Below are 24,931 nucleotides of genomic sequence, written 5' to 3' on the forward strand. Positions count from 1 at the left end.
CTATAGCAAAGTGCTTCATTCATATACCTCAGCACAAGAATATCATAGACTACTTTCAAACAGCAGCAGTTCTGGTTTAGAGCATCCACAGTTATTCATTTTTGTTTGAAAGTCATATTTCAGTTTTTCCCAACTTCACTGTTTTCCAAAGAATGTGGTAATAGAGAGTATTTTCGAAATGCTCTTGTTTTAGTGGAGGGAAATGCAGTTTTAATGTGGATGAGAGGCATAAACATAACAAAATTAATGTGTTTTAAAATTAAAATGTATTTCAGTCACAACAACTCTCAGATTAAGTTATGAATATGATTAGTTAGTAGGTTTGTGTCTTGGCAGACTAGATCTGCTTATGCTGCTGCACAATTATACATACATACAATCCCCGTAAAGCAGATCTAGACCTCTGGAGCTGGGGAGGAGGAGGGTTTCAGATAGAAAACCCCTGTAGCCCGCTGCAGTGAGACCTGACTACCTGCAAACAACAGAGGCAATTTAAATGCTAGATAGAGATGGAGCATGCTAGTTAATTGGCCAACAGATTACATTTCAAAATACCTTTCATCCTGTACTGTGCAGTCCGATTTGCTCAACAATTCATGTTCAAAGGACCTATCATCTTGCGGCATGTTGAGTTTCATGACTGAACTTGAAGTTATTAGTGTGGACATGGACTTAGTGTGCTAAATACAGTTACCTTCATGCACACTGTTCAGTTATTTATGAGTGACTACTGCATTCTATAACCTACTCTAGTAAATTTCCAGGATTCGCAACCACATTTTCAGTAAACCTGTGCTGTGTTGCAGTTTTTCTCATATGATTCTATAAACTCACAAAGATGGAGATTTAAGTTGTGTGTCATCTGAAGATCCAGTTGTCCTCTTTCTGTCACTTAATTAAGATTTGATGGATGAACTTACACTTGATTGGAATATTATTTAGTAGTGTGGCGTCAATTGTGATTAGACTTTACAGTGTTATGGATGTCACCATCTTTGATATTTAAATGGGGGTATTCACAGCTATCACAAGAATAGAAAAGTGCCCAGACTTCTGTTCAATTCTTCTGTTCGTTGATACAGACAGTATTTTATCTGCTCCTGAGTCACACCTGTTAGTAAAAATGGCTGTTAATCCCAAATACTGGCTGTGTGAATGTAGCTACAGAGACTTGTGGGTGGGCTCTTTTTAATTTAGCCAGTTAGCAACCACCAGGAACACCCTAGCAATGCCTTAGCAACAACATAGATACACAATAAAAAACATTTTTGAAACACCTTAAAAACGAGACAGCAATGGTCTAGCAACTACCCACAACACCCTAGTGTCATGACTGTCAGATTTGCATGGGCATACAACACTCACATTGTTCAAATCTCATCACTCTTGCAAAATGTTCTTTTCTTTGTCTTTTTTTCAGTATTTCTCTTGCCTTCTCTCTCTCTTTGGTGTCCTATGTCCTCTCTGTTACGTTTCTCATGATAAGATGTCTGTGTGATTAGAAGTGAAAGGTGATCCGGCACTGGGCTCGTACTGAATGCTCAGGCAACACAAAACGCCAGTACGAGCGGTACAGAGCGCAGAAGAGAGGTGAAGGTAAATAATTGATAGGTGGCACTTTCGTTTTTTAATCTGTAAATGAGACACCCAGGCACCCTATCTTTACCCCATTAAGATAACAAGATGGATGATAATTATCTGAGTTAAAATGCAGTTTACATTGAGAGAGAGACAGAAAAAGAGAGTTACTTATGTATAGTGCACAGTATTTTGTTAGGCGCTTTTGTTTAGGATGGAAATACTGGGTCAAATGAAACTGTGCTTATCTCTATATCACTACAGAGTGCTGGAGCACCATCAAACACACAAACACAGATGCAGCACTATCTTGTCCATTAATCTGTGCCATTTACATGGCACCTGCTGTAAGTCATTACAGTGACTGTTACAGAGAAGTGAAGCAGCACAACATACAGGTCAACAAAATCTGTTTCATCAGAGTGACAGGGATTCAACAAAACTTTTTCTGAAAATTTACAATAGTTTTAAAAACTTACAATTTGAAGGTAATACTGACCTTACTGTAAGTCAGTCTGACAGAAAGACCATCAGATAGAAAGAGAGACAAATAAACTGATTTGACAATTAGGATAGAATGGAAGGATGGACAGATGGCTGGACAAACAATTGGAAAAAATGGATGGATGGATGGATGGTTGGATGAACAATTGGATGGATGGAAGGGAGGATGGATGGGACAAACAATTAGATGTATAGAGTGATGAACGATTGGATGGACAGAGAAATGGATAAAAGGATGGACAAATGGATGGATGGATGGACTGTTGGATGGATGGCTGGATGAACAATTGAATGGATGGATTGATGGACTAATGGATGGATGGTTGGACAAACAATCGATGGACAGATGGATAAATGGATGGACAGATGGATGGAGGGACAGATGGCTGGATGGCTGGATGAACAATTGGATGGATGGATGGAAAAGCGATTAGTTGGATGGATTGATGATTGGATGGACGATTGGTTGGACGGATTGATGGCTGGATGGCTGGATGAACAATTAGATGGATGGATGGATGGATGGATGGAAAAGCAATTAGATGGATGGATTGATGATTGGATGGATGATTGGTTGGATGGATTGATGGATGAATGAGGACTGGATGGACAGACGTAAAGACGGATGGATGGATGGATGGGTGAACAATTGGATGGATGGATGGACGATTTGATGGATGGATGGACAAACATTTAGATAGATGGATGGAAGGATGAACGATTGAATGGACTGAGGAATGGATGGATGTATGGATGGGCAAGCAATTAGATGGATGGTTTGACAGTTGTATGGACGATTGGTTAGACTGATTGATGGATGGATGTCGATTGGATGGATGGACGTAAAGGCGGATGGATGGATGGATGATGGATGGACAGATGGACTGATGGAAGGATGGCTGGACAAACAAATGGATGGATAGATGGATGATCAGATGGATGGATGAACGATTTGATGAACAGAGGGAAGAATAGTTGGGACAAACAATTAGATGTATAGAGTGATGAATGATTGGATGGATGGAGCAATGGATGGACGGACGGACGGCTGGACAAACAATTGTATAGAATGGAAGGATGGCTGGACGGCTGAACAAATAATTGAATAGAATGGATGGATGGATGATGGATGGATGGATGGATAGACTGATGGATGGATGGCTGGATGAACAATTGGATGGATAGATAGATGGATGGATGGATGGACAAACATTTAGATAGATGGATGGAAGGATGAGCGATTGAATGGACTGAGGAATGGATGGATGTATGGATGGGCAAGCAATTAGATTGATGGTTTGACAGTTGGATGGACGATTGGTTAGACTGATTGATGGATGGATGACGATTGGATGGATGGACATAAAGACGGATGGATGGACAGATGGTCTGATGGATGGATGGCTGGACAAACAAATGGATGGATAGATGGACAATCAGATGATGGATGAACGATTGGATGAACAGAGGGAAGAATAGTTGGGACAAACAATTAGATGTATAGAGTGATGAATGATTGGATGGACGGAGGAATGGATGGACGGACGGACGGCTGAACAAACAATTGAATAGAATGGATGGATGGATGGATGAATGGTCGGATGAACAATTGGATGGATGGAAGGATGATGGGACAAACAATTAGATGTATAGAGTGATGAACGATTGGATGGAAAGAGGAATGGATGGATAAATGGATGGACGGATGGATGTAGGGACTGATGGATGGATGGATAGATGGAAAAGCAATTAGATGGATGGATTGACGATTGGACGATTGGTTGGTTGGATGGATGGATGGATGGATGGACTGATGGATGATGGACAAACGATTAGATGGATGGATTGATTAGACAATTGGTTGGATGGATGGATGGACTGATGGATGGATAGCTGGATGAACAATTGGATGGATGGATGGATAGATGGATTGATGGATGGTTGGATGGATGGACAAACATTTAGATAGATAGATGGATGGAATGATGAACAATTGGATGGACTGAGGAATGGATGGATGGACAGATGGACTGATGGATGGATGGACAGACTGATGGATGATGGAGGGACTGATGGATGGATGGATGGTCAAGCGATTAGATGGATGGATTGACGATTGGTTGGATGGATGGATGGATGGACGGACAGATGGACTGATGGATGGATAGCTGGATGAACAATTGGATGGATGATAGATGGATTGATGGATGGTTGGATAGATGGATGGACAAACGTTTAGATAGATGAACGATTGGATGAATGGATGGATGGATGGAGGGATGGAAGGATTGATGATTGGTTGGATGGACTGATGGATGGATGGACGTAAAGATGGATAGATGGATGATGGACTGATGGATGGATAGCTGGATGGACAATTGGATGGATGATAGATGGATGGATGAATGGATGGACAAATGTTTAGATAGATGGATGGAAGGATGAACGATTGGATGGACGGAGGAATGGATGGATGGACAAAAATTTAGATATATGGTTAGATGGATGAATGATTGGATGAATGGATGGACGGATGGACGAATGAATAATTGGCTAGAATGGATGGATGGATGGATGGGTGGACAGATGGTTGGATGAACAATTGGATGGATGGAAGAAAGGATGGATGGGACAAACAATTAGATGTATAGAGTGATGAACGATTGGATGGACAGAGGAATGGATGAATGGATGGGCTGATCAATGGATGGCTGGATGAACAATTGGATGGATGGATGGATGGACAAGCGATTAGATGGAATGATTGACGATTGGTTGGACGTATTAATGGATGGACATAAAGATGGATGGATGATGATGATGGATAGCTGGTTGAACAATTGGATGGATGGATGAATGGATAGATGGATGGATGATAGATGGATGGAAGGACAAGCAATTAGATGGATGGCTTGGCGATTGGATGGACGATTGGTTGGATGGATGAGGATTGGATGGATGGATGGATGGACGTAATGATGGATGGATGGATGATGGATGGATGGACGGATAGACTGATGGATGGATGGCTGGACGAACAACTGGATGGATAGATAGATGGAAGGACAAATGTTTAGATAGATGGATGGAAGGATGAACAATTGGATGGATGGAAGAATGGATGGGTGGATGGATGGACAGACTGATGGATGGATGGATAGCTAGACGAACAATTGGATGGATGGATGGATGGGTGGATGGATGGACAAACAATTAGATGGATGGATGAGGTTTGGATGGACGGACATAAAGACGAATGGATGGATGGATGGACAAACATTTTGATAGATAAAAAGGTTGACGATTGGTTGGACGGATTGATGGATGGACATAAAGATGGATGATGATGATGGATAGCTGGATGAACAATTGGATGGATGGATGGATGGATAGATGGATGATGGATGGATGGATGGATGGACAAGAGATTAGATGGATGGATTGACGATTGGATGGATGATTGGTTGGACGGATTGATGGATGGATGGACGTAAAGACGGATGGATGGATGATGGATGGATGGACGGATAGACTGATGGATGGATGGCTGGATGAACAATTGGATGGATTGATAGATGGATGGATGGATGGACAACCGTTTAGATAGATGGATGGAAGGATGAACGATTGGATGGATGGAAGAATGGATGGATGGATGGCCAAACATTTAGATAGATGGATAGAAGGATGAACGATTGGATGGATGAATGGACGGACTGATGGATGGATGGCTAGACGAACAATTGGATGGATGGACAAAAAATTAGATGGATGGATGGATGAGGTTTGGATGGAGGGATGTAAAGACGAATGGATGGATGGATAGACAAACATTTTGATAGATGGATGGAAGGATGAACGATTGGATGGATGGAGGAATGGATGGATGGATGGACAAACGTTTAGATGGATAGAAGGATGAACGATTGGATGGATGGATGGATGGATGGATAGACTAATAGATGGATGGATGAGGTTTGGATGGACGGACGTAAAGACGAATGGATGGATGGATGGATGGATGGACAAACATTTTGATAGATGGATGGAAGGATGAACGATTGGATGGATGGAGGAATGGATGGATGGACAAACGTTTAGATGGATAGAAGGATGAACGATTGGATGGATGGATGGATGGATGGATGGATGGATAGACTAATAGATGGATGGCTAGATGAACAATTGGATGGATGGATGGATGGATGGACAAACAATTAGATGGATGAATGAGGTTTGGATGGATGGACGTAAAGACGGATGGATGGATGGACAGATGGATGGATTCTTGTTCTTAAACTCTGACCCTTAGTATTAAACTTGTGCAAGTAATAAAGCCTCTACCTCTTAACATACAGACTCCATTCAAACTGTGTGTGTTTAAACATGTACATTAGCACATTGCTAGGTGGTTACTAGGGTGTTGCTACAGTGTTCTGGCTGGTTGCTTGCAGGCCCACCCTCAAGTTTTAGATATCTGGTCTCTAGATATGGCACAAATCCCTCTTTAATTAAATGACATTTATTACCCGTTTTATCATGCACGTCAGGCAAAAATCTTGATTGAGAAGAAAAGTAATGCTGTAGCACACCTCTCCTTAATAAGCCGCATGATTTGATATATCATTCATGTCTGTAGCACAAACGATGTGGGATGAGTTACACACCAAAGAATACTTAAGGTTAAGGGATTTATTCAAATCCTTAACCCTTAGTGTGTGCAATAATAGTGATGCTTGGTTTAGCAAACACCATTAATAGCACATTTTGTGAGGTTAATGCTTAAAATCTGCCAGTGAAACATGACAAAATGGTCTTGTATTAAAGATATATTCTCTGAAAAAAGTCTTAATAGTTTATGTAGTTTTGCTTCTCAGGACATTTATCTTATTTTAAGGTTGCTGAGATACTTTTTCAAGAACACAAGGCAAAGAAGATTTAAGACAGTCTCACAATAGTATCAAAAATAAATGTACACTTTATACACACAAATACATACTCTCCTGCAAACACACATATAGTATGCACACACACAGTACTGGGCGGGTTACTTGTAAATTGTAATCAGGTACTGACAAATTACATGCAATCAGTAACATAATCTTGTAGATTACATTTTTGGTGTAATCTAATCTGATTACTTTTGAATTACTTTTAACCTACAGTAATTCTATTTTATTTTATGTCACATGCATTGGAGTAGGATAATAATTTTAAAATAAAAGTACAAAGATTTACTAACAAAAAGAGCCTCACAAAAAGAGCTCCTTATGACATTTTTAAAAAGTGCATTAAACATTACATAAATGAAATACACATTAAATATAACAGCAATGACAGTGAATGGCCAATTCAAAACACTGAAACATCAAGTTGATTTTAACTGCATAAAACACTAGCAACATTACAAACATAAATGACCATAAAATCAACATAAAACAATCATAAAATAAATGAAAAAAGAGAATGATTAGGATGATAAATAAATTAACAATTTACTGCCATTGCTTTTTTAATATGTAATCATGTAATCTATAAAAAAGTAACTGTAGTCAGATTACAAGTATTTTAAAATGTATTTTAATCCAATTACAAGTACTTGATTTTTGTAATCTGATTACATAATCCAGATTACATGCAATCCAATACTACCCAGCACTGCACACACATTTGGTGTGTTTCAAGGGCAGTTCAACACACACACAGACTGAATGACCATAGAAAACAGCAGACTGCAGAGCTGTATAGGCACAGTAGCCTTGGGTGCAGCACACCAGCTGAACATCGCAATAAACAAGCGATCATGTCATCCATCACTGAGATATAGATCCCTCCATAAGAACGCTCACAGTTGACATCGCATAAATAATGGCTTCTATTAGCTGACTGAAGTATGCAGGGAGTTGGGAGATTATGTCAGTGTTGTCATACGAAGTAAAGCTGGAGATCTGCATCGTAGTGAGTGATGTGAAATGTGTGAGGGATTCTCTCTAGAGTTTAATACATTACCCATCATGCATTCTGTCCTAATGAACACACACAGTCCCATCAGTAAGGCAAATGGAAATTGGAATGGAAAATGGAAAAGCCGCACACACAATGTGACTGTGTATTTTCACAGATTGAGCAACAATACATTTATATTCTCTAAGAAATCTTAAAGATATCTCGTCTTTAATTCTAGAGGTAATCATTTTATCATGCCAAGACTGGTCAGGACAGTCTGCTGTAAATGAATCTGCCAAAATCATCAAACCATACTTTAATTAGTCATTTTAATTAGGTCATATGAGTTATTTTTGAAAGTTATATTAAAATCTGCAATCTTTTGTCTAATTATGCATGTAGGGTACTCATATTGGTAATGAGATTTTAATGATGTGTTATATACAAAAAAAAAACTAGGTGTAACATTTTACTTAGTGCATATAACACATTATAAAGGTATTCTTGATGCATTATAATGCATTCATAACATTAACATTAATCATTTGTGTGCTCTTGTGAATATTCTAACCACAATTATATAATATATGATAATATTATTCATAGTTATATCATTAAAGAGAATTGTGCATTAACAACAACAGCCAATTTCATGTGTTATACCAAGTATTATAATTCATAGTAAATGTATTATACAAAGATAAATTACTCATTCTAGTTTTAGCAGAAATTTAGGGACAAAGTCTTATTTTGGCTAATATTTACGCACCTAGCGTTGATAATCAGGGCTTTTCTATAGATCTTGAAGGGATGTTGCATGACGCTGGCACCCCTCATGATATAATATTGGGAGAAGTTTAATCTTTTGATGGACTCAGTCCTTGATCATAGTGAAGCAAAACTGTGTAAGCCCCCTAGAGCAACATTGAAGCTTCACAAGATGTGTAAAAATCTTGGTCTTACAGAGATTTGGAGACTTTTGAACCCATCTGGTAGGGACTATAATTTTTTTAAGTCCCTCATTTCATCTGTTGTTGATTGCTCAATTGGAAACATTTTAGTCTCAGATCATGCCCTGGTGAGTTTAGAGGTGTTGCCATATATGGAGAAAAGGAAATCACATAGTTGGTGCCTTAATGTATCCCTTTTGCAAAATCCTGAATTCCAACAAATGTTAAAGGCTGAAATCAATGTTTATATGGAGACCAACTGGTCCTTAGTATCCTCTGTGGGCGTGGCTTGGGAGGCACTTAAGGCAGTTTTTAGGGGCCGGATCATACAGTATGCCTCATTCACCAAAAAATCCAAAGCACGAGAACTCAGAGAATTGACCCAATTGAAATACAGATATAATACTCTTTTGTCATGGAAGGTGGAGTTTTGGCTATTTATGGCAAGACAGTCATACATTGAGTCAGGGGACAAGGCAGGAAAACGTCTGGCTAGATGTATAAAACAGAGTGAGGTTTTTTTTCTACCATTCCCTCAATGAAATCTGCTCATGGTGAAATATTTAACTCAGCCATTGATATTAATAATGCTTTTAAAGAATTCTATCTTGATCTCTATAGTTCCAAGTTTTCATCTGCTGATGAGGATATTAGAAACTTTGTGGAACCATTAGAACTTCCTAAACTGACGGCTGAGCAAAAAAACTTATCTTGATTCTGAGATAACCTTGGAGGAGCTAGGTGAGGTAATTAAGGCCTTGCCTATAGGCAAGGCTCTGGAGCCAGATGGCTTTGACGCTGAGTTTTTTTGATCTTATGCTACAGAATTGGCTCCACTTTTGCTAGAAGTTTATACGGAATCATAAAAGAATGGAAAGCTTCCGCCAACCATGACGCAAGCCCGGATCAGTCGGATTCTTAAAAAGGACAAAGATCCAAGCGAGTGTAAGAGTTACCATCCAATTTCCCTGATCCAGCTAGACATTAAAATATTGTCAAAATTTTTGGCTAACCGATTAAGTTATGACATCGCTTATACATATAGATCAGGTGGGGTTTATTCAGGGCCGTAGCCCTGAATCACATCAATATCATGTGGTCAGTGGCAAATGATCAGACTCCGGTCGCTGCCATCTCACTTGACGCGAAAAGGTGTTTGATATGGAAGAATGCGATTATCTTTTTAAGATTTTGGAAATGTATGGGTTCGGGAGTACTTTTATTGGTTGGATTAAGTTACTTTATAGACACACGGTAGCGGTGGTACAAACAAATCGATTAATTTCAGATTATTTTACTCTGGATAGGGTGCCCTCTTTCCCCATTATTATTCTGTCTTGCCCTGGAACCATTAGCAGCCACGATAAGAAAGGAGGATGATTTTCCAGGGGTGGTGGCAGGAGGTGTGGTGCAAAAGCTTTTGCTTTTCGTAGATTATATTTCATTATTCGTCTCCGACCCTACTAGATCTATGCCTTGCCTCCACAGAATTATTAATTCCTTTAATAATCCTCATGATACAGAGTTAATTGGTCTAAATCCGACGCTTTGGCTCTGACAGCGTACTGCCCGGTAACGGCTTTTCAGCCAGGTGCCTTCCAGTGGCCCAAACAGGGCATTAAGTATTTGGGTATTTTATTCCCAGCAAATTTGTGTGATTTAGTTAGAGTTCATTTTGACCCTTTAATAAAAAGGTTTTTGAGCAATGTGGGCAGGTGGGCTTCATTACATTTATCGATGATTGTGAAGGTTAATGTTATTAAAATGAATTGTATTCCAAAATTCAACTACCTGCTACAGTCTCTACCTATAGATGTCCCCCTCTCTTATTTCAAGCAATTTGATAGCATAGTGAAGTCCTTCATTTGGAATGGTAAATGTCCCAGATTACATTTCAGTAAATTGCATAGGCCGATTGACAAAGGTGGGCTAGGCCTACCCCAGATTTTGTTTTATTATTATGCATTCGGTTTCAGACATTTGGCTCATTGGTCACTTCCACCTGAGAAAGCCCCTCCCTGGTTTTGTATTGAACAGGAAGTTCTTGCCCCTATTTCACTATTGCAAAGCCTTTCTATCAAACTAATCGGAGAAGTTAAGTTACACCCCGTTATCTCGCATTTGCACCGGTATGGACAAAAGTGTCCAGAGTGTTTAATTCGGACATTTATTTAAATGTTGCCTCGAGCATATGGCTGAACACAAAATTATGTATTAATAAGTCCCCTTTCTGCTGGTGAGAGTGGATTGTTAGGGAGGTTAGTGGGTAGTGTTGAGATCCTTTGAAAATTTGGTTCAACATTTTGGGATTCCCAGATCTCAGTTCTTTAGGTATTTACAGCTGCGCCACCTGCTCTGTACTATTTTTGGGAGTAGCATTCACCCCTCTAAAGCAGCAGATACTCTGTGAGTGGTGATTACTGCTTTTGGAAAAGGTCATGAGGCATCTATATATTACTCCCTGCTAATTCAGAGTCTGAGGGACGGAGCTTCAACTTCTCTCAAGAGATTATTCTCAAGAGACTTTGTATTGGAGGAGAGAGTGTGGGCTAGGATTCTAAAAAAACGTCAAGTCTGCAACTAGAGATGCAAGGGTGTGCCTTATGCAATTCAAGATTTTACATCGGTTCTATTGGACCCACCTGCTTGCAATGCCAATCAGAAGATGGAAACAACCCATGTTTTTTGGTGGTGTGTTCAGATCCAAGAATTTTGGTTGAAGGTTCAGAGTTTTGTTTGTGGCGTATTGTGCACTCAAATTTCATTTTGCCCCAGACACTGTATTTTAGGTGATGGGGTGGTCATCAATATAGGGAATAAACACAAAAGAAATTAGGTCCTAACCAGTGTTATGATCACCAGACAAGTTTTTTTGAGGGGATGGAAGTCGGCTGGAGCGCCCCCATTTCAGGAGTGGTACATGGAGATGGGGAGGGTGGCGGCTTTCGAGGAAGGATCAGCTGGAAGACTGGGGAACTTGGATTTGTTTGTTGGGAAATGGGACAACTATTTGGTGTTCTTGGAGGGCTCTCAGGGAGGGGCAGTGGATAGAGAGGTATAGCTGTATAGAGTATAAATGTGTGTGATTATTATATATATATATATATATATATATATATATATATATATATATATATATATATATATATATATATATGTTTTTGTATGTGTGTGTGTGTGTGTGTGTGTACTCGTGTGACCACAGGAATGTTTTTTGGGGGTCAGGGTGGGGTTGGTGATTGGGAGGGGTAGTGGTGGGGGTTAAATGTTGATTCTGTGTATATATGTTTTGCTTTTCTTTGTTTATTGTATGAATCAATAAAATGTTAATCACAAAAAAAAAAAAAAAAATTTTATTATACTCTTTGATTACAGCCATGCAATGTAATAAAATAACAAGGAGGAAATTATGGATGTATGCAGCATTCGTGTTGCTTGCTGGGATGTGTTAGGTAAATTGCTTAAAAAAGTAATCCACCACAAATTACCAATCTCTTCTCTAAAATTGTAATCATCTTACTTTACTGATTACTTTTTCAAAAATAATAACATTACTAATTACTTTACTTTTAAGTTACTTTCTTAAATACTACACAGAAACGTTTTAGTTGTTTTGCTCAATGAATTCAAAGTAACGTTTGTGTTTCCTCCTTTTTCACTTTTGTACACTCTACTACTGTCACACAAACAGTTGTACATATTTTCATATAAATTCATACTTTATTATACATAAATTATATTATTTTAGAAATATGTATAAACCAATATTCTAAAAAGTAATTATATTAATTGAGAGTAAGTAATCTGATTACAAAAAAAATAAAACAAATAATGTAATGTGTTGCACAGCTTTTTGACTAAAAAAGTCATTCAATTTCAGTAACTAATTACTTTTTAATCAGATTACACCAGTACTGTTGCAGAGGGTCTTATTCACTCACACAAATTCTCTTGAACGGTGAATATATTGTGCTGACCTCTAGTTGAGGTAACATGTGACATTTAGTATATTGGAAATACACTGAAGTCTTGTCTTTGACCATAGGCCGAGATCCAGATTTAGAATTTAGGTTTTGAGACCCAGCCCAAGGCCATGTTTATGTGGTCTTGAAAGGTCTCCAGACCAAGACCACAAGATCAAGACTTCAGCTCTGGTTTTATTCACTGGATTGTTCTGTCTCTTTCTCTGCCTCGTCAGGGTTTTTTCCGCAGAAGTATCCAGAAGAACATGGTGTACACATGCCACAGAGAGAAGAACTGCATTATCAACAAAGTGACGCGAAACCGCTGTCAATACTGCCGACTACAGAAGTGCTTCGCAGTGGGAATGTCCAAAGAGTGTGAGTGTTAAAATCACACACACGTGCTTGCTTATCTAATGTTAACTTATTTTGTAATTAATTTTTTTTTATTGATTCTTACAATAAACAAAGAAAAGCAAAAACATATATACACAGAATCAACATTTAAACCCCACAGCCACCCCTCCCTATTCCCAACCCTGCCCTGACCCCCAACAAACATCCCTGTGGTCACACATGAGTATATACACAAAACAACAAAGCAAACGAACACACAAACAAAAAAATATTTATATAATAATCATACACATTTAAAACTATACTTCTCTCTCCACCGCCCCACCCCGAGATCCCTCCAAAAATTTAAAATAGTTGTCCCATTTCCCAACAAACAAATCCAAGTTACCCCTTCTTCTAAATGACACCTCCTCAAAAGCCGCCACCCTCCCCATCTCTGTGCACCACTCCAGAAATGGGGCGCTCCAGCTGACTCCAGCTCCAGCCCCTCAAAATAATCTGCCTGGCGATCATCACACTGGTCAGAACCCAACTTTCTATGTGTCTATTCCCCACATCGATGACTGGCCCATCACCCAAAAAACATAGTCTGGGGCAAAACGAAACCTGAGTGCCCAACACGTCACACACAAAACTCTATAATGTTAACTTATTTATCTATCTAAATGAGGGTTTCCAATTGTTTTGACATAAAGCTTGAAAAATAAATAAATTATTATACAGACAAAATTGCACAAGAAAACTTTTTGCATTTTTGGAATAATAACCAAAGTTCAGCCATGAAACTCTACTGTATGTGATGCAAGCTGATAGGTTCTTGAGCTTGTTATCTGTTATCCAATTATGCCATGTGACATGTCAAGCCAATCGGCTCTCATGGTGTAAGCTGATTGGTCCTTTGACATGAACAGTAATTGGGTAGCCAATCATATTGTGTCTATCTCTTGTGTAAGATTTAAATAGCTCAGTTTTGCAGACAAGCCATTTTCACTGCAGCACTCTGCCAGAGTTTTTCTCTGAAACCCACCTCCACCCCAGCAACATGGGTCTAGATCTGCTACATGGGGATTCTTTGTAATATCTATGTGTGCAGCAGCATGTTCATACATCATCAATGCAGCATATCTTGGGTTTTGTCTAATTGTGCAGCAGTGTTAGCAGATCTAGTCCACCTAGACCAATATCCTATTAAAATGTCATACCCATTAACATGATAAATCTTTCTGAGAATTTTCATGACTGAAATAGTAAAACAAATGTAAAAAAATAAACGCATACACTCACAGCTCAGGAACTTGTCCTTTCAACAGTTTCAACTTTGCCCTCTGGTTTTCAAACCGTGCAGTCGTCATTATGTTGTTCGTTTTCAGTAATTTAACAACCAATTATAACACACTGTAAAAAGAAAATATTACTAAAATTTCATGCCCCTTTTCATGTGGATGAATTTGAGATTTTGAACTTTTCGTGTTTTGTAGTCAGTATAACTCGACTCCGGTGAAGTCACAGCAGTTTTGTCCAGATGTGGGACGTGTAGCAGCCATTTTTAATGTCTGCCTTGTGCCCCAGCCGATATCACACCCTTTTAAGAACAATGAAGACATAAAGCATGAGAATACATCTCATTGTGACATTCGAGGGGAGGAAAAGAAAAATCAATTATTTTCCTAGGCAGCAAAGATATTAAGTGGGGTCAAATGGAGATTCTTACTCAGAATTTAAAAAAAAGTGAGACAAAGTTTACTTGAATCATAACTAATCATAACCTTAACTGAGAATCCTGAGTGATGAAAGAGCAACCTTTGAGCAATATAATGTTATGCAACATTATGCTGGGAGGTGAGGGTAGCTGATGTTTTTATATGAACATATTCTTTCTACGAGTTCTTTGTAGGAATCAAACAGTGATAATTTCTTGGAGCCACCAATGTCCCATGTCTAGTTTCCTTAATTAAATCTATATGTGTTCAGTCGAAAATGGCCAAAAATATGATTAAAAATGTTGCAGCTCACCATTAAGCTCTCTGGCATGTTGAATGCATCATTGCTTTAGCTTCAGTTTGTTGCAGTGTAAAGTGTTTGCATTTCACACATTATTGGCGTCATATGATTGCATCAGCATTTATGCTTCAGGTCGACTTCATGGTTAATTTACGACAGGAAAAGATGGGATTCCTTTCCACGCTCTTCTACAGAACAAAAGAGTGCTCAATGCAGCGATATCAGGGTCATCCCACTATCTCCATTCTGGAGAAGAGTGTGACGCCTGTCTCTGTGATGGATTTGAGCATAAGGCCTCCGTTCAGCAGGGAATTATATGCTGTTGGAAGTAGCTGTGTTTTATGTTGTAGCATATAAGCGTGTTTGGCTAATGCAGCGGTTCTGTTGCGCAACGCAACTTTCAGGTTATGACTTAAGAATGGGTCTGTTCTGAAATGGCCATAGACAACAGGGAAATACAATGCTAAATACAAAAAACAAAATGGAACTAACCATATAATCATACATAGGTAGAATAGCAAAATAAATAGGCTTATTAACTTTTAAAATGGGGGAGAAAATACTTCCCATGTCTTTTTGCAAGCAGCATTTTTGGGACAAAGCACACCAATGACAATAACATTTGATTGCCTAGAATGATTACCAGAGATAGTTAAATTAAAGTGATTTAAAAGTCATAGGTAGAATTACTGAAAACGTAAATAAAGCTGTTTATACATTTTGACCAATAAATGGCGCTGTTACCAAATTGATATTGTATTGTTATTTTTAAAGCATTGCTGAGATAGAGCCTCAGATCCTTTTTGGTATCTTGCCATCAAATTCACTGATCTGTTTCATGAGAACAGTTTGGTCTGTCAAAAAGCTTGTAATGTTTTTTGCCAACATAGTTTGAAATGGTCTGGTGGAAATTGTAAACATGGTGTCCATTCGACTCTGCATAAACCAAGGAATCAGAGGGGAAAATTATTTCTAGGCCATTTAGTTAAAAAGTTATAAGCATAAACATAAAAGCAACTTTGAACAGTTGGTGGGGCTAGAGGGTTTGGGGTAGAGACTCCTAATTTGCCATCTGTATTATACAGACCTAGCAGTGTGCCAAATTTCACAACATTTTACCATACAAATATATGGGCTACCATAGTCTCCCAGTCAGTGGAAGAATAATGATTAAAAAGAAGAAGTAGAAGAAGAACACTAACAGTTACAATAGGGGCTTTGGCACCTTTGGTGCTTGGTCCCTGATTTGGTAGATTTCAACATGGACAGGTTGCATGGCATCCTCGAAAACCAAACAAAACTACACAAGGTAAAAGAAAATATGACCCAGAATACAAGGAATATGGGTTCACTTCAAATCAAATCAAATCACTTTTATTGTCACACAACCATATACACAAGTGTAATAGTGTGTGAAATTCTTGGGTGCAGTTCCGGGCAACATAGCAGTCATGACAGTGATGGGACATATACCAATTTACAATAAACATCAGATTTACACAATACAATTTAAAATCTAATATACACATAATTACACACAACACAGTGTACAAATAATAATATACAATGTACAGTGTACAATACACACCATATAGAATACACATTATTCAATAAAAAAATAGTATATATAGTATATATAAAATGTACAGTAGGTTGTATTGTACTGTATTGATGTTCAGGCTGTCGGTTGATAGTCAGGTGCCAGTGTGTTGTTAAGAGAGAATATAATTTATGGCAGTCCAGTGTGAGATAAGATTAATAAAGTGCAGTGCTGATGTATACTGATTATGAGAGATCAAGAGTTCAAAAGTCTGATTGCCTGGGGGAAGAAGCTGTCATAAAGTCGGATGGTGTGGGTCCTGATGCTGCAATACCGCCTGCCTGATGGTAGCAGTGAGAGCAGCCCATGGCTCGGGTGGCTGGAGTCTCTGATGATTCTCCGAGCTTTTTTCACACACAGCCTGGTATATATGTCCTGGAGGGAGTGAAGCTCACCTCCGATGATGTGTCTGGCAGTTCGCACCACCCTTTGCAGGGCTTTGCGGTTGTGGGCGGTGCTATTGCCATACCAGGCAGAGATGCAGCCAGTCAGGAGGCTCTCTACAGTGCTGGTGTAGAACCGTGTGAGGATGTGGTGGTTCATTCCAAACTTCCTCAGCCGTCTCAGGAAGAAGAAGCGCTGATGAGCCTTCTTAACAATGGCCTCAATGTGGACAGACCATGTGAGTTCCTCAGTGATGTGGACACAGAGGAACTTGAAGCTGCTGACTCTCTCCACTGGTGCTCCATTGATGGTAATGGGACTGTGTTCTCTTTCTCTTCTCCTGAAGTCCACCACAAGCTCCTTTGTCTTGCTGACGTTGAGGGAGAGGTTGTGCTCCTGACACCAGTGTGTCAGAGTGTGCCCCTCCTCTCTGTAGGCTGTAATGATGTTTCATCATTGTCTGTGATCAGAACTACCACCGTCGTATCATCAGCAAACTTAATGATGGCATTGGAGCTATGTGTTGCCACATAGTCATGTGTGTACAGGGAATACAGGAGTGGGCTGAGAACACAGCCCTGTGGGGCTCCAGTGTTGAGGGTCAGTGATGAGGAGATGTTACTACCCATTCTAACCACCTGGCATCTGCTTGACAGGAAGTCCAGGATCCAGCTGCACAGCGAGCTGTTTAAACCCAGAGCCCGGAGTTTCTCATCAAGCTTGGAGGGCACTATGGTGTTGAATGCTGAGCTGTAGTCTACATAAGTGTTCCAGGTGGGAGAGAGCAGTGTGTAGTGTAGATGCAATGGCATCATCAGTGGAGCGGTTGTTGCGGTAAGCAAACTGCAATGGGTCCAGTGAGGGAGGCAGCACAGAGCAGATGCAATCTCTGATTAGTCTCTCAAAGCATTTGCTGATGATGGGGGTCAGAGCAACAGGACACCAGTCATTTAAGCAAGTTGCTTTGGTACAGGCACATTGGTGGACGTTTTGAAGCATGTGGGGACCACAGACAAGGAGAGGGAAAGGTTGAAAATGTCAGTAAAAACACCAGCCAGTTGGTTCGCGCACACTCTGATGACGCAGCCCGGAGTGCCGTCTGGACCTGCAGCTTTACGGATATTCACCCGTCGGAAGGGTCGGGTTACATCCGCTACAGAGATGGAGAGTGAACCAATCTCTGTAGCTTCGGCCGCGAGAGCTCTCTCCGCAAAGGCAGTGTTATTTCCCTTGAAACGAGCATAAAAAGTATTTAGCTAATCCGGGAGAGAGGCAGCAGTGTTCATGGCAGAGTTTTTATTCCCTTTAAAGTCCGTGATGACATTAATTCCCTGCCACATGCTTCTAGAGTTGGTGGTGTTAAACTGTCCTTTAGTCTTGTTCCTTTACTGGCGTTTTGCTGCTCTGATAGTTTTGCGGAGGGCATAACTGGCTTGTTTATGCTCCTCCGCGTTCCCGGAATTAAAAGCGGAGGTCCGCGCATCAAGTGCCGTGCGAACATCGCTATTAATCCAAGGTTTCTGGTTGGGGTAGATCCGTATTATTTTGGTCAGAACAACATCCCCTACGCACTTTCTGATTAAACACGTTACGCTATCGGCCACAATGTGTTTTTATTGGCTATATAAATATAATTAATAAGTAGCCTTCTAATAAAGTTACTTTTGTGTGATAAACAATTATGGTTGTGTGTTGGGTCACCAATTGATGTCCAATTTAAATTCTGGGTTCTGAAGCAAAACCAATTTAAAACCACGGGACTGATCTATAAGGAAGCAGTTCTAATAGAGTGCATTGTTTTGTGGAGTATGATGGTGATAATACGCATGCTATTTCGGGATCTAGAAATTCCTTGAATCAGATGACAGCTGATGTTGGTCATGCGGTCATGCTGATAAATGGCCCTATGGCTTCGAGTGAAACAAAGGAAAGGATTGTGTATGTCTTTTTTTTTTAATGATGTATTTTCTGATTTATAGGGCCATGAGAATCTTGAAATGTTGACAACCTCTCATTTACCATTACTTAAATATGACAGCAAACACTCAGTTTCAGGTATTTAGGCATGTTCACTCCTGTACACACAAGCAGCTGGTGGAGCACAGAAAAACAAAGCGACAAAAATAAAATCTGTTGCCATGTTAATCTGAGTTTTTTTTCTAAATTGCAACCGAACTTAGTCATAGAAAGCAACCAATCAACAAAAATAATTTGAAATTGATACAATACAGGCATCAAATTTTAGCTAGACTCCTATCCAACACTTTATTTTTAGAACCATATTACATGTGTATTGCAGCACAAAAACCTGTGTCTTATTCACTAAGCACTGCAATCCAGTTTAAGCATGTGCAAGTCCTCAAGTCCTTGTCATTCTATTCTATATAAATTAGGCTCATTGTAGATTGTGCTTCATTCACAAAATTGCCCGGTGCAATTTACTGTATATTGCTCAATTACCGGCAGATAAAAGTAAGGGGTAAGATTTATTTTATTTAACAGACATGTTTGTGAACCTTTTCTATTGAACAAATCAGCAGTAATTCATCAAATAATGATCAAATGATGGAGAAGACTGTTATAACCTGGTATATATCCAGACACGTGGTGTAGTCAAGCACACTTTCGGCATGTCAAAGAGATTATTCAGGTGTCTGGATCAAAGGAGTGGATAGTGCTAAGAATCAGCCCGCAAGATCGGAAATGTGCGTGCCAATTGCATTCAGCAGCGATTTTGTGGGTGATTTTGCACCATTGCTTGTTCTGCATAATTTCTTTAGTGAAGCGGGCGCTAAACCAGTGCAGACAGCGCATGCAAATTAACGGCCGCAATTAGTACTTAGTGAATCTTAGTGAAACACTCTGCCTGTCTTCCATTGGTCAGATAAATAGAATAGTCCCAAACTTATTCCATTGTTTTAGTCAATGTTTCAGTTTCAGGCCACTCTGGATTTTCAAAAAGAACAATGTTTTGATAATGTCACAGTGTCATAGTGTTCATGCTTTTCAAACATGATCACACAGGAAATCTCTGGGGGTCTTCGTGTCGGGAAGAACACCACTTAGCGAATAGACACCACTTAAAGGCATACAGGCGCCTCATAGAGGGCGCCCTAGCTTGAGTGATCGTGTCTACCACCATGGGTGGTAGACCACTTAGGTCTTCCGCGTCCCATCCAGGGGCCAGACATGGAGATTCCAGAGGTCTGGGCGCGGGTGCCAGAGGGTGCCCTGTCCCAGAGAAAGAAGGTCCTTCCTCAGGGGAATTCGCCAGGGGGGAGCTGTCACGAGGAGTGTGAGGTCCGAGAACCACGTCTGGGTGGGCCAGTAAGGTGCTACCAGGACGACCTGCTCCTCATCCTCCCTGACCTTGCACAGGGTCTGAGCAAGTAGGCTCACTGGGGGAAACGCATATTTGCATATGCCAGGGGGCCAGCTGTGTGCCAGCGCGTCTATGCTGAGGGGAGCCTCGGTGAGGGCTTACCAGAGCGGGCAGTGGGAGGATTTTTGGGAGGCGAACAGGTCCACCTGTGCCTGTCCGAATCGACTCCAAATCAGCTGGACCACCTGAGGGTGGAGTCTCCACTCTCCCCTGAGGGTAACCTGCCGTGACAGCGTGTCCGCTGTAGTGTTGAGGTTGCCCGGGATGTGATTGGCTCGCAGCAACTTGAAGTGCTGCTGACTCCGGAGGAGGAGACGGCGGGCGAGTTGTGGCATATAACGAGAGCGCAGACCACCTTGGCGGTTGACATATGCTACCGCTGCCGTGCTGTCTGTCCGAACTAACACGTGCTTGCCCTGGATCAACGGCCGGAACCTCCGCAGGGTGAGCAGAATTATCAACAACTCGAGGCAGTTGATGTGCCAATGCAGTCGCAGGCCCATCCAGAGGCCGGCGGCTGTGTGCCCCTTGCAAACAGTGCCCCAGCCCATTTTGGAGGCGTCTGATGTGACCACGACGCACCTGGAGACCAGTTCTAGACCAGTTCTCCTGTGTGCGCACAACACGTCTCGAGAGTGAGCTATGATTAGCCAGTCGTCGAGATAGTTGAGAATGCGAATGCCCACCTCCCTTAGCAGGGCAACGGCAGCCTCTGCGATCTTCGTAAAGACACGAGAAGACAGGGACAGGCCAAAAGGGAGGACTTTGTACTGATATACCTGACCCTCGATCGCGGACCGCAGGAAGGGTCTGTGTCGAGGAAGGATCGAGACGTGGAAGTACGCATCCTTCAAGTCTACCGCCGTGAACCAATCTTGATGCCGGACACTCGCCAGAATGCGTTTTTGCATCAGCATCTTGAACGGGAGTCTGTGTAAAGCCCGGTTCAGTACTCGCAGGTCCAAGATTGGCCGCAACCCACCGCCTTTTTTCGGTACGATGAAGTAGGGGCTGTAAAACCCTTTCTTCATCTCGGCTGGAGGGACAGGTTCTAACGCGTCCTTCCGTAGGAGGGTAGCGGTTTTCACCCTTGACCAAGGTGAAGTGAATACCGCTGAATCTGGGCGGGCGCCTGGCAAACTGAATCGCATAGCTGAGTTGGACAGCCACCGCAAAGGATTGGAAAGCGCGGCCACGCGTCCAAATTCCGCATGAGGGAGACCAAGGGGACAACGTCGTGCGACGTACTGGCAGGTGGGGCCTCGCGGCAGGGCGGAGCGCGAGGTGCCACAGCACGTCATGGCCGTGCTGTGTCTAGGAACATCGAAGCACTTACCTGGCTCCTTGTGACCACTCCCGGAACAGCCTGGGACGGGGAGGAAGAGGCCTTTCCTCGTAACCCGTGGAGACTGCCACATCGGGGGCGGCTGTGTGCCACAGCTGGGCATTCAGGGGCGGAAAGGGCACCACTGGAGCACCAATCCTGCAAGAAAAAGCCCGTGGACGTAGTCGTGGTGACGACCGTACGCACCGGCTATGTGACCCAGGGAGGAAGGAAGCCACTCTTTTGCTGAAATGTTGGGTACCGCAGCCACTTGGGCGTGCAGCGAAATCAAGCAAATATGTAACAAAAGATTTTCCACCCGGCCCTCCACCGGGGGATGGAGTGGTCTTCCTACCAGTTCCACGTGAGTGGGTTCCCTCGTCCCTGAGTTGCCCGTCTCAGGCGCACTTCGAGGACATCCGTGGGTTCTTCGGTGCCGGGGGAATCGCCGTATAGCCCTTGGCCGCCTCGCCATCAAGGGTAGTGAGAGCAGGGGAACTGCGGAGTCGGAGCCGGTCAGTGAAAGGTGACTCCTACGACTTCGTCAGCTCCTCATGCACTTCCGGGAAGAATGGCACTGGAGCGGGGTGCGGCTGCTTTGAGTGGAGGGTTCAGGGGAGAGCGAGCGGAGGGTTCCACTCTAACCCGACGTTCACGGCTGCCCGGGAAAGCATGTCCGTCATTTCGGCATCGGCCTGTGACTGGGCGATCGTCCCCGAAGGGGGAAGCCCAGCTGAGGCTTCTGCGTCCGACTGGACAAGCCCGCTCTTCGATGCTGAGCTCGAGAGCTCATCATCTTCGTGGGCTCCGAACAAGAAGCCAGACGCGCCGTGAGATGAGCCGGCGAACTCATCCAGAAGCCCGATTGGGGCAGACAAGCGTGCTGGGGAATGGGAGGTCTGCGGTGGGATACCCGGCGGAGACGATCCCATTGGGGTCCCCAAATTGCCCCCAGTGCTAGCCGTGCTGGCCTCATACCCGTAGGTAGAAGAACTGAGGCGGGGAGCCGCTGGGGTGGCTTGCTTTCTTATAAAAGCAAGCTACGACCGCAACGTTGCCATGAGAACATGAACCATTCACAAACGCTGCCTCCATGTGGGTCGCCCAGACACGAAAGACAGCGATCATGACTATTCGAAGTTGAGAGATTACGACCGCAACCAGGAATAACACACAATCGGAAAGGCATCTTTGAAAAGACGCATCTTTAAAAAGACGTTCCGTGTGTGCGCTCTTTTAGAGAAATACATACTCTTTTAGAGGGGAAAAAGGCTCTTTCAGAAAACATACTCTCTAGTTTTTCTGCCAAAGCACCCAGGGGCGTTCTCTGCAGTGCAGTGAAATGCGGCGTCAGCTCCAGCAGAGGTGAATGAACAGTAATATTCAGCTCAATGAGCATGACCGTTCGGCTCCGAAGAGAAAATCTGAATGAGTGGTTGCATACCAGCTCCTTTTAAACCCGTATGTCCGGGGGAGTGGCATGCAAATACCACTCGCCAATTTTTATTGGCCTTTTATCAAAGACCAGAGGTGTCTTGGGCTCCCAAGAGTGACCCCTAGTGTCACTACATCGAAACAACGTTGAGTGAGTGACAGATAGGGAACAGGACGTAATCTCATTCACTTTGAGACACAGGTCCTGGTCCTGTGGAAACCAGGAAGTAGTCATGTTCACATAAACAATGGTGAGCGTGTAGCATTTTTGCTCTTGAATTACATTTTTTATTCACCTGACTGTTAGGTTTAGGGTTGGGGTTTGGGTGTAAGTAAACTGTATTAAATCATTTACAACTAAAAATACAACTCGCTTTTTTGTGCTACAGTGTGGACATTTCACCTTAACAACACTTCCAGCTGCGGCCACTGGAGCAGTTGTTTAAATTTGTATAAGAATAATACCTATTTAGCAGCAGAACTTTCCACCAAAGCAGAACTTTGCAGAATTTACATTGTGATCCATCAGCACTTTTCAGGAAAACCAACGTGCAAATGACATACTTGTAACTGTCTCTGTATAAAGAAAGGATTCTGGGATAGAGAAAGTGTTTTAACATTGAAAAAACTACATCCCATTTAAACATTAAATATGTTCTGATTGGCTGTGATTGTGTTGTGTTGCACAGCATTTTCAGTGTGGATAGACAAAAAATGTTTTATCTGGTTGGAACACTGTGTTAAGGTCTATGCACATGAATTTTTGCAACAAAAAGCGTAATAAAGCTGTAATAAAGTTGTATTTTTTTTATTGTTAGGCAGGTAAAAAAAAATTCTTACACTATGCAATGCAGAAACACAAGTGCAATCTGTATTGTCAGCTGAGTTATATCTTGCAACATAATTTTGGCTACCAGTTTTCTTTGGCATTTCTTTGTAGCACTGCTTTTGGTATGAATGGTGTTTAATGATGCTATCAGTGTCAAGAGGCAAGACACTTTTAAAAGTGAGTGACAGTCAAACAATCAGCTCATAATCTCCTTTCCACCCAGTTATGTCACCCTCTCAGTGTCTCTGAGACGGGCTGCAGATTTACACCACTGGTATTAGCAGCCATCAAGAGTCTGTAATGACCTCGTGACATTATCTGCAGAGCTTCACATCTCACAGCTGAGACAGAACGAGAAACACTTGAGCAGTGGGACTCCAGCTGTCTACGCTCAGATCAGACCTGCAGCGGGCCACTCTGTCTGATGCTTTATCTTCACCACAGCTCCATCATCATTATACTGCTGTTTGATCAGACTCCTGACTGCACGACCTTCACCGACCCAGGGATATTACTATATAATAAAACAATTGATGAAAAAAACATTTTTGTAACGTGAAATTCACATCCACATTCAACAGTAATTGAAAAACTAAATGCCTTTAAGTTCAGTCTCTATAAATCTCAACATAGAGCCAGCTGATATTTGCTTTGCAAGATGGTCCCTTGAACATGTAATC

General features: G+C 41.7%; 1 protein-coding gene across 2 annotated transcripts in view; it reads left to right on the top strand.

Annotated features, from left to right (window-relative positions):
- The window catches only part of LOC127420722 (retinoic acid receptor beta-like), a 220,973-nt gene that overhangs the window by 149,326 nt on the left and 46,716 nt on the right, over positions 1–24,931 (top strand). For both annotated transcript variants that reach the window (XM_051663226.1, XM_051663227.1), the window contains exon 3: positions 13,177–13,318. In XM_051663226.1, the coding sequence (XP_051519186.1) occupies positions 13,177–13,318 (142 nt within the window). The remainder of the gene's footprint in view (positions 1–13,176; positions 13,319–24,931) is intronic.

This window comes from Myxocyprinus asiaticus, chromosome 30 (genome assembly GCF_019703515.2).
Source record: "Myxocyprinus asiaticus isolate MX2 ecotype Aquarium Trade chromosome 30, UBuf_Myxa_2, whole genome shotgun sequence".
Taxonomy (NCBI): Eukaryota; Metazoa; Chordata; class Actinopteri; order Cypriniformes; family Catostomidae; genus Myxocyprinus; species Myxocyprinus asiaticus.